Consider the following 11876-nt stretch of genomic DNA (forward strand, 5'->3'; position numbering starts at 1 on the left):
TTTTACTTTAATCTGTGGTGTTATAATTAATTGTGATGATATAATATGATATTTTATACTGATACAGATAAGTTAAATAAAGTAATTTATAACCGATAGTTTTATATTTATTTATTGACTTTTGTACTCCAATAAAAAAATATAATTAATCACGGGTGCAACAGACGGTTAAGTGTAAAAACCGATCTCTTTGGGCAGAGGAGCAATTGAAAAAAATATGAAGTGAGGGCACTATAAATAAATTAATTTAAGTTACATACACACTATAAATACCAACAAACAATATTATAAAAAATATAATTACATAAATATATACATAAATATTAGTTTTAATAATATTATTTTGTCCTTTGTAGCTATACTCTATGGATTTGGATAATTTGACACAGACTATTAATATACTCATTTAAACGCATGTTATAGTTGACATTCTGTATACTTGTAGAGTCTGTGGCATAAGTCTTTCTTTCAAGTGTTTCGTGTTTGTAAAGACGTTGTAAGGTTAGAAAAATTTAAAATCCACTAAAATCTACCTATATAAATAAAATTTTTAGAATATATTTCGATTTATACGTTTCTAATATAGTGTAGTGTTAGTGTTAACCTATATTTCGAATATTATTTACTTACAATCATCAATATAAATTTAACATAATGTATTATCGCGGCATCACAAACAACAAGCCACACTTCTAAAGAATTCCTCGTCTTTCAGGACGTCATGCCTTTCGAACGCTACGTAGAACCAGGGCGTGTTGCCCTGGTAGCCGACGGACCCCTTAAAGGAAAGTTGGTGAGTGTTGTGGATGTCATTGATCAAACACGAGCACTCGTCGATGGTCCCGGCAGCGGTGTTCCACGACAGCAAATTCGTCTCAACCAACTGCACCTTACAAAATTCCGCCTTAGCTATCCATTCACAGCACCAACACGTGTTGTAAGGAAAGCTTGGACTGATGCTAAGCTTAATGAAAAATGGGCTGAAAGCCAATGGTCTAAGAATCTGGCTAATAAGGAGAAACGCGCTGAAATGACTGATTACGACAGGTTTAAGTTAACATCAGCACGGGTCAAGAGAAACCGAGCCAGGACGGCTGTGTTCAAAAGCCTTAAAGTTAAAGCTGCGCGAGGAGGCAAATTTGGAAAGAAGAAAGTTCCCAAAACACCAGCCAAGAAGCAACGCACGAAGAAGGCACCCGCAGCCAAACCAGCGAAGAAGTAATTCTTGTTTTGTGTCTGAAACAAAAGTGTAATTTATAGGACAAATCAAATAAAGGATTACTTTAAGCTAAAATTGATCTATTGTTAAATGTTCCCATATAATACCTTTATTTTGGCCTAAGGTGAGTTCTGTAGCTATTTTAGAGCAAAGTAATTTTTCTTTATTTAATTTGTTTTATTTTTCAGGTAATTACGTGAAGTCTAGACACTGACAAGTTGAAGGTTAGTTTTGTAGTATTTCTAACTTTTTTTTAATTTATTTATTCCTAAATGATGAACAATTAATAAATAGTCTCGTTCGTATGAACTTTTATGATTTTAAACATACCAAATAAACTGATAAATAAAAACAAAATTTAGATTCTATTCACGAGTGGTATTTTATTTAATATAAACTTTTTTTATATATAGATACCTCATCCACGCGCCTTGACCACATGTGATCATGTAAGTTTTCTTTATTTAATAGTAAAGCCATTTAATGCATCAGTACTTCATTTCCAAAAATATGATGAATAATAATGTCTCGTTCGTATGATCTAAATGATTTCAATTTTACCGATATCCTGAACACTAATTATAAATAATAAGAGTCTCGCTTACTAAATACTTCTATTATATTATAATAATATTTTTTTAGCTGCTGTTCGAGGAATCATCGCGAGTAAGCCGACGATGTAAATATGTAAGTACAATTTTATTTTAACAATTCAAAGAGATCACAATGAATTTCAAATATTCATTTTCTGCAGCCTTTCATTTTCATTTAATGAATTCAATAGATATTAAAATAATATTACCCTACCAAAGCCGATGTGTAGCCAGACAAAACCTGATACGCTTGACTCTGGATAGGAACAGTATAATGCACTCCGTGTAAGATATTCAGTTTCAATAGCTGTGTATCCAAGGGTTGAGTGCAACATCTTAATTAGCTAAATATCAAAAAGACATATTTACTTCAGTTCTATTTATAACTGAACCTTACATTCTCATTGCAGATTTATATTGAAACCTGACTTATATTGGATATATAATGAGTAACAAAAAATGATACACTCAAAGAAGGTATATTGGTAAGTATGCAGAATCCTTGATTATAAAGTCTATCTATACAAGCAATAATCACTAAAAATTTAAATGATGAATATCTTAGTTATCCCTGTCTTACTTAGCCATGGGGAAAATTTGGTATGGTAACAACTGAACTAAAAATGTCAATAAAATTAAAATGAAATATAAAAATACATTGTGTAAATAAAATTACTTTTGTTACAGCTTTTTCCATTCAAAAAAAGGAACATTCCAGAAAATGGACATAAAAAAAAATCAAACAACTTACGACGAAATAATGTGTTTCATGTACCAAGCAGTCCAAAGATGCTGTAAAATTGAAAAAAAATGGTAAGAATTTTATTTTTGTATTCCTTGCTAATTCAATTATAAAATATGTTATCCTCTTACCTTCACATTTTATTAATGATATGAAATATTTAAAAAAAATATATATTATGTATATTTGATTTGGAAACAGGACAAGTTTCCTGTTGTATGTAAATGATACAACAAAACTAGTAAATATAATGATGAATAAATGTATCGCCCCTGTCTGAAGTCTGATGATTGATCAGAACTGAAATAAATTTAAATGTAAATTTGTTAATTTGAAATTAAAAACATTATTTAATGTCTGTTGTTTTGTTTTCAGATATGTCATCATATATTAAGCCAAATTCATACATAAAATATAATTGTATAAAAACAACAAAACAAAAAGGTAAGATTACTTATTTAATATAGAAAAATGTAACATCTAATTTTTTATCAATTAGTATGCAATACATTTGTGCTAATCTTAAGTACAAATTCTATTATCTTGTAGTTATGATATAGAAGTTAAAATACTATTGTTTTTTATTAACTTATTTGAACTCTTATTACCCTACCAAAGCCGATGCATGTACAGATTTAAACTGGCATGCTTGACTCTGGATAGGAACATTATTACACTCTGTGTAGGATTTTTGGTTTAACCTAAACTAAACATCCAAGGGATTGACTGTGACAAATAAAAAATAGTTGTAAATGTGAATAATTTATTTAGTAATATAGAATAAAAAGAATGTCATTTTTATCTTTTCAGATAATCTTTTTGAAGTAATATAAATGAAGCAGTGGATTTTACATAAAAAAGTTACAAAAATAAAACTATACAAGGTAAAAATCTCTTTTCTTCATTTGCATAAAATAAAAATTCAATGAATAGTATAACAAATAGTTTTTAACAGTTGTAGTAACATTTTATGAGTTGGTTATAGAAAGTCTGGTATAGACATAAATTATCCTTATTTCATGATGACTTTTGTATCGCCCCTATCTGATCAACTGATGATTGATTTGTTCTGATTCTTTTAAATCTAATCATATACTACAGATACAAAATTCTGGAATTACAACATTATAATTTTTTTTACAGAAGACAAATGAAATGTGAAGAAAAAAAAAGGCAAATCTTAGGACTGAATATAAGAAATACATAAACTTGCTAGAGAATAGAATTATTAATACCATCCAAAGATATGTAAGTATTTCTGAATTACTGTCTTTACTAAAAAATACAGTTGTACAAAATTTAATTAATTGTAAAATCTTTACTACTTTTTTTATTATAAGTTTGTAAAATAATATGATGATTATTATATCGCCCCAGTCTGAATAAAATCTGTTGATCGATTTCTCTGATTATAATTAATCAAAAATTTGGCCAATATGGTATGCTGTTTATACTTTATATCCATTTTTTTTATTGTTTCAGAATTACATGACATTTCATAGTAATAACACCCCACTTCCTCTGCCATGTAAGTATATTTATTATCATTTGTCAGTCTTAGAATTATACTTTTACTATTGATCATTAGTATAAAATAAATTAGAATTTAGATTGTAAATACACTTAAATGATGGTAATACAAGCATATATCATAATATTTTTGATGATACAATAACATACTGATTCACTTATTACTATTTAGAAAAAAAAAAAACATTTAGAGCATCCTGTTATTGTCTTGTTTTTTTTTTCAGGTTCCAAGTAAAATTACTTGCACTGGAAAATCAAAACTGCTCTTATATATATTATTTATGAGGTAAGTTTAAATGTAATTTTTTTTTTTAATTATTATAATTTACTATGCAACATTTAAAAATAATCTATTTACAATATCACTAAATGTTAAATATCAAAGTATTACTTTAACTTATTGTAGGTGTATCAATTTATAACTTTTACTAACTTACTTTGGTACATATTAAAAACTTATATTTTATGATGAATTATCGTTATCCCTGTCTCACTCAATCATGGGGAAAATATGGTATGGTAACAACTGAAAAAAATTTAATACTGGAATATAATAATTATCATCATTGTCAGATACATTTATGTCTCATTGTTTTATTACAGATTTTTAGAGGACTTTATTATCAAGATAAGAATGAGAATAGGTGAGTTAACCATAATCAAGTTGCTTTTTTGTGTTTTATATTAGCAACATAAATAATAATATGTACATAATATATCATACATAACTTAAATTTTTCTCTTTATATATACTATGGTAGTAATGTGTAGTTTACTTTATGGAAAAAAAATATGAATTTATTAATTTTTAAAAAATATATTTCATATGATGACTTTTGTATCGCCCCTATCTGATCAACTGATGATTGATTTGTTCTGAACTATAAATAATGTTTCATATATGAGTATATTATTACCAAACATATTTGACACAATTTTTTTTTTTTTTAGGTTTTTAGATTACTTTTGCACATACCAATGTAAGTATTTTATTTTAATATAATGTTATTACGTTTTCACTTAAATGTTATGATGATTTTTATATCGCCCCAGTCTGAAGTAAAATGTTGAGCGATTATTCTGATATTGAAAACTAAAAAAAATATACAAACATTAGTAGTTTCTTTACTAATAAAATATTCTTCTTGTTGCAGAAATATCTAATAAATATTGAAGAATGAAAACCCTTCTATTTTATGTAAGTATCACAGGGATTAAGTTATGATTGTTATGAATAAATATTACATGATTATAAATTTATAATTGTATTGGTTAACAGTACCTAAGTTCTTATTTTAACCAAATGTGAAAATCTCTTTAACTTTTTATACATACAGTAGAATGAATAAATTTTGTATCGTGTATGAACATGGTTTTATACTGTGTTTCTGGCTACACTCTTTTTTTTATATAAATAATAATTTTAAATATTTTTATGATGAAATACTAAGTTATCCCTGTCTCACTCAATCATGGGGAAAATATGGTATGGTAACTTCTGAACGACTTATAATTGAAACATATAAAGCTTCTATACCAGTGGATAATCTAACTATGAATATAATTTCTTTTATCAGATACTATCACTAATTGCAGACCACAAAACAGACAATCAAAAAGATGTAAGTAAACTTCAAATTTTTTATAACATATAAACACAACTGGAAAGAAAATGTTTTTTTTTTTATATCTGCAGTTCACTTGTTATCTTCCACCTGGTTTCTGAATTTCCCAGATAAATTGTCACTATTAGATAAAATTGTACAATACATTAACATAGCAGTTCAATACTATAAAAACCAGCTTCTTATTATGCTACTAGAGTAGAGAGAGAGAGATGGGTTTTTATTAAGAAACAAGTCAGAAACGGAGTCATTTTATAAAATTTTGGTTGCAAAAAAATTATTCTTTAAAAACAATTTTTGTTGAAAGTGACATAATCGTCATTAGCCATGAATAAATAAAAAAAAAACTTAATAAAAATTATATATCTTTCCAGTATTGTAATAATTGTCTTAAGTACTTTAATATGATGATTTTATTTTGACAAGCATATATCTAGATTTTTTTTGAAGAATTATTAATTCTGATTATATTAAAAATTGTATTAACATATTTATCATGTTACATTGGGATACATTTAGTATTGTATTTTGCTTGCAGATATACTATACTAATCGAATAGAAATTTATCTATTCACCGCAGCCAATTTGAAATCAGAAAAATCTTGCTGGTGAAATAAAGATCTACATCTAATGAAAAAGAAGATGAAATAAAAGTATTTCGAATAATTGGATTTAATAAGCAAGTGGCGTATTTGTATGAAGGTATAAAATATAAATTGTTAATAAAATAAAAATAAAACATATGTTGTATTATTTACCTATAATGTTAGTTTTAAGAATAATAATGTACTATTCGTTGATCTATTAAATGGCGTCTTAGAGGACCACAGAAAAAAATCGTAATTAAATTTCGCGTTTTTAGTAGCTACTAAAAAAATTATATCTAAACTGGGTGAAAGTATTACAAGAAAATATGTGAATAGAATTGCAATCATAGAATTGCACGCATCGCAATGCAACTAGACGTACTTATTTTGCTCCGTTGTTAAAATTCTCAATTAGTGTTTAAAAGTTATCACATTGAGTAAAAAATTATATCATTTTGTTCAGTGTTATAAGTGCAAAACATTTGTGTAAATAGTTATTGTACTTTGTGGACAGTTATTAAAATAGAAGCAAATAAACATTTGAAAAATATTCGTTATTGTGAATTAACTTGTGGATTGTGAGTGAACTTTGGCCTCTGTAATTACACTGGAGGACGAGCGGTCATCAACCTCATTAAGCGACTGAAGCTCAACTGATTGCGACTGCAAAATTCAACAAAGTATTACAAGCGACAGTGGCCTTGCGGTTTAGGTGCAGTCCGCGGCGCTGCATGCAATCAGAAGTCGCAGGATCAAGCCTAGAGTCAAATAGATTTATTTTTCTTTTTTTTTTTTTTTTTTTACATTTTTTTTTTTTTTTCTTCTCCACATCTATTTTGAAATTATTTAGCATCACTACACAAGCAATTTCAATTAATAATTAGATATGTCAACTGAAAGACTAAAGTGTGCTGGTTGCTTGAAGAAAATTGAAAACAACAAATATCTCAAATGCTCTCAATGTCACCAGATATATGACTTACTGTGTGCTAATTACTCGGAAAAAAGATTTAATAATCCTTTGGCCAAAGATGTAAAACATATTTGGAAATGTCAAGTATGTATAAACAAACAGCCGAAACTTGATAATACCAATATTCCAGCTCGAACTATAAAAACAAGTATCTTATATGATGCCGAAACTCGAAAATCGGCTCTAGTTAATACAAAGGATTCCACACATTCCCCACAGTACGAAGTGTATAGCGAACCTACTATGAATTTAACTCCTCCTAAAATTAGTGGTGATGAGAACCTAATCTCAACGATCTGCGAAAGAGTTCTCACAGCAATTAAAATCGAATTACCTAGTATGCTATCTAAGGTACTAAAAACTGAGTTATCCGACCTATCAAACGATGTTCACGAATTATGCAAGTCTGTGGCTTTTCTCAGTGAGGAGCATGATGATATGAAATTAAAAATTCAGGAGCTCACCAATAATAATAAGCTTCTTCAAAATGAAAATAATCAACTCCATATGACCGTGTCTGACCTATCTGATCGTATTAATACCATCGAACAGCACCTTCGCCAAGACAACTTGGAGTTTAATGGCATACCGGAACATCACAAGGAAAACATTCCAAACATAATACACCAGTGTGCTAATGTCATCGGCCATAAATTGACTGATGACGATATCATAAACTGCACTAGAGTGGCTAAGCTAAATAAAGAAAATAAGCAACCACGCTCTATTATCGTTAAATTTAAAAATGTCAGGCGTCGCGATGAATTTTACTCAGCAGTTTATCGTTATAATAAGTCCAATCCTGACAACAAGCTTAATACATCGTTATTAGGAATGTCCGGAGATAAGAAACCTGTGTATGTATCGGAACATCTTTCCCCTGCCAACAAATTTTTGCATGCTGCTACACGGAAGAAAGCCAAAGAACTCTCATATAGGTTTACATGGGTACGAAATAGTCGCATTTACGTTAGAAAAGATATTAATTCTCCTTTCATCCATATTAAGAATAAGACCAGCCTTGATTCACTTCACTGATTATGGTTTTTTTTTTTCTATTTATTATGTTGAAGTGTTTTTTTTTTTTTTTATCATTTTTTGTTTCAAAATGGCTTTTAGTATTTATTACCAAAATATTCGAGGCATGAAAAGTAAATCTGTTGATATACATAATGCTATTTTATGTCAAAATTATAATATACTTGGCTTTAGTGAAACCTGGCTTGATAATTCCATTTTATCAACCGAATTTTTTGATGACAGGTATCAGGTAATTCGCAGGGATCGTGATAATCGTTTTCTTAAACGTTTTAATAAATGTCATGGAGGTGGTGTGCTAATGGCTGTCTCTAGAAAGCTAATTTTAAATATTAGGAATGATTGGAATTCTGAACTACTAGAAGATCTATGGGTACAAATTAAAATAAATAACCGTTATATTCTAAATTTATGTACTGTTTATATTCCAAATTATATACCTTTCAATGTTTTTAATGAATTTATAAATAAATGTAAACACATTATGAGTATGTCCCCTAATTGCATTACATGCATATTAGGAGACTTTAATTTTCCAGACCTTATCTGGAACGAGGCTTCAGGCTGTCCTCAAAATTTTACTTGTGACAAATCAAAAATTTTCTATGATCTTCTACACATGACTGCGCTACGACAACTTAATATGATAACAAATCTTAATGGTAAAATTCTTGATCTTGTTCTGACAGACCATCGTGATAATTTCAAGCTTTCAAAATCTATGCCACTTAGTAGACTGGATTCTCACCATCCTGCTCTAGAACTCAATTTTTTCTGCGATAAAACTTCAATGCTGATTGATAAAATTCCCTTAGGTAAATTTTGTTTTTATAAATGTGATTATGAAAATTGTATAAAAGAACTAAAACAATTCGATTGGGAATATCACTCTACGGTTCTTGACTGTGAAGGATTCGTCCAATTATTTTATAATACCTTATATACCATTATTGAAAAATACACACCTAAATCTAAGCAGAGAAAGAAAAACTATCCTCAATGGTTCTCTAAAGACCTAATCAGGTTGATTAAGAATAAAGAAAAATACCATTTAAGATTTAAAATATACAATAATCCTCGTGATTACGACACATTTGCTCTCTTAAGGAAGCGCGCTAAGCTTCAAATAGATATATGTTTCAAAACATATATATGTACTGTTGAGTGCGATCTAGTTTCAAATATAAAAGCTTTTTGGCGATACACAAAGAATAAACGCGTCACTAATAACATTCCAAATCATATGTATTTTAATAATCGAACTGCGGACACCGGAGGTGATATAGTTAATCTTTTCGCCTATTACTTCTCGAGCGTCTATGATAAAGTAAAACCAAACAATTATACGCCAAATTTTATTGTACATAATGCATCAATCAGCAAAATTCAATTTTGCGAAGATTCGATACTATCTAGACTTAAATCTGTGGATATTACTAAAGGAGCAGGTCTTGATGGAATTCCACCTGTCTTTATAAATAAATGTTCCACAGCTTTAGTCAAGCCTTTATCGATCATTTATAATAAGTCTTTATTATATGGAGTATTTCCTTCTTTATGGAAAGTTGCTAAAATTACTCCCATATTTAAGACAGGTGATAAGAATGACGTTAAAAACTATCGCCCTATAAGTATTCTTAACTGTTTTGCAAAAATATTCGAAAGTATGATCTATGATTATATTTACAACCATGTTAAACAAAACCTTAATATTAATCAACACGGTTTTATATCTGGTCGCTCAACAAATACAAACTTGCTAGTATATTCAAATTATCTATTCGAATCATTTAACAAGAGACAACAGGTTGACTCAATATATATAGATTTTTCTAAAGCTTTTGATCGAGTCGATCATAATATTTTATTGCAAAAGGCCAGCCATATGGGTATACATGGTAGTCTCTATCGTTGGCTTTGCTCCTATCTGTCCAATCGTTCTCAATTGGTTGCTTTACATGGATATGAGTCTACTCCTATCTTAGCCACTTCAGGTGTTCCTCAAGGTTCAAATCTTGGGCCCTTATTATTTTTAATTTTTATCAATGATCTTTTTCCATTAATAAAGAGCGAATGCCTAGCTTATGCTGATGATATAAAAATCTTTCGTCGTATATTAAATTATTCTGACTGTGTAATGCTTCAACAGGACCTCGACATTATTCAGAGTTGGTGTAACGATAATTTAATGAAATTAAATAATGAAAAATGCTTCGCAATTTCTTTTACAAAGAACAAAAATTTTATTACATACAATTATACAATTAAAAATATTGCAGTCTCTAAAGTAAATACAATTCGTGACTTGGGTATATTATTTGATTCTACTTTATCTTTCAAAAACCATTATGACAACATCACAAGTAAAGCAAATAGATTATTAGGCTTTATTATTCGCACCGCTCAGCCCTTTAGAAACTCGAAGTCTTGGATTATTCTGTACACATCTTTAGTTCGAAGCATTTTGGAATATTGCTCTACAATATGGTCACCAATATACCATACCCATATAGATCGCATTGAGTCTATCCAGCGGCGATTTCTCAGAATACTAAGTGGCAAACAGGGTCTTCGACGTAAATTACCCACTTATGAAGAAAGACTTCAAAAATATAATTTAAAAAGTCTTAAGGACCGTCGAATTATAACAGACTTGTGTATCCTACACAAGGTAGCTAATGGTGGTCTGGACTGTCCAATATTGGAAAACCTATCTTTTAAAATTCCCAACAGATCAGTACGTCGACCTCAGCTATTTAGCATACCACCTACAACCAATAAAGCATCACAGAATAATCCTATTCACAGAATGTGTAAGCAATACAATAATTTGGAATGTCATTGTGATTTGTTTAAAGGCAGCTTTAATTCTTTTAAATTGTCTTTGTATAAATTGGAATTAAGTTGTTAGATCTTATTTTTTTTTTTTTTTTATCCTTTTGTAGTAATTTAAGTCATTTTTATTTATTTTTTTTAATTTTTTTCCCTTTTGTTGATTGCGTCTAGTTGTGATTACATCTCTTACACACTGAAGTGCTGTGTACAGTTGTAATTGGAAAGCAGATTTATTGTTAAATATGTTAAGTACTATCTCATGTATCTAAATGTTTTAATCTGTTATCTGTTACTGTACCAAACAAAATAAAATAAAATAAAATATCCTTGCGAAACTAACCGAATCTTTAAAGTGTAGACTGGTTTTAGAATCGTTGATGGGCTGAGTATATTTTTAGATTACTATTAATTTTGAAGTGAATAGTTTGATTTTAATTGTATCGAAATTCTGGTCAAGATAAAATTAGTTAAAAAATACTAAGTATGTGGCTGCTGGTTCCCATATCTTATGCGGTTAATTTAATAAAACTCCAACCCTTGTTACAATTTAAAATTCTTTTTTGTACGTTTCAGAAATTAAACAATCAAACACTATATAAGCATTAGAAAAAAATTGTTAACTTCAATAAGCAAGAGAGATATTTTAATTATCACTACACCACATCCGGAAACGTTGATAAATTGTATCACACTCGACTATTCTAAGCGTATCATTTTATATGAAATCTGCTGC

General features: G+C 28.9%; 1 protein-coding gene, 1 long non-coding RNA gene and 1 other non-coding gene across 3 annotated transcripts; all 3 read left to right on the top strand.

Annotated features, from left to right (window-relative positions):
• The first annotated feature begins 401 nt into the window (after positions 1–401).
• Positions 402–1294, top strand: LOC125069357 (60S ribosomal protein L14). Its single transcript, XM_047678832.1, has 2 exons — positions 402–501; positions 716–1294. The coding sequence occupies exon 2, from the start codon at positions 722–724 to the stop codon at positions 1220–1222; it is 501 nt and encodes a 166-aa protein (XP_047534788.1). The 5' UTR covers positions 402–501; positions 716–721; the 3' UTR covers positions 1223–1294.
• Positions 1295–2023: 729 nt separating this feature from the next.
• LOC125069358 lies at positions 2024–6443 on the top strand. The gene is made up of 12 exons (XR_007119833.1): positions 2024–2297; positions 2500–2625; positions 2930–2998; positions 3365–3438; positions 3698–3802; positions 4037–4082; positions 4309–4370; positions 4688–4728; positions 5036–5064; positions 5239–5282; positions 5662–5706; positions 6248–6443. It is a non-coding gene; the product is annotated as an uncharacterized LOC125069358 (long non-coding RNA).
• Positions 4904–4970, top strand: LOC125069618. Its single transcript, XR_007119846.1, has one exon. It is a non-coding gene; the product is annotated as a small nucleolar RNA SNORD31 (small nucleolar RNA).
• Positions 6444–11876: the final 5433 nt, after the last annotated feature.

The sequence above is a fragment of the Vanessa atalanta genome, chromosome 15, assembly GCF_905147765.1.
Source record: "Vanessa atalanta chromosome 15, ilVanAtal1.2, whole genome shotgun sequence".
Classification (NCBI taxonomy): domain Eukaryota; kingdom Metazoa; phylum Arthropoda; class Insecta; order Lepidoptera; family Nymphalidae; genus Vanessa; species Vanessa atalanta.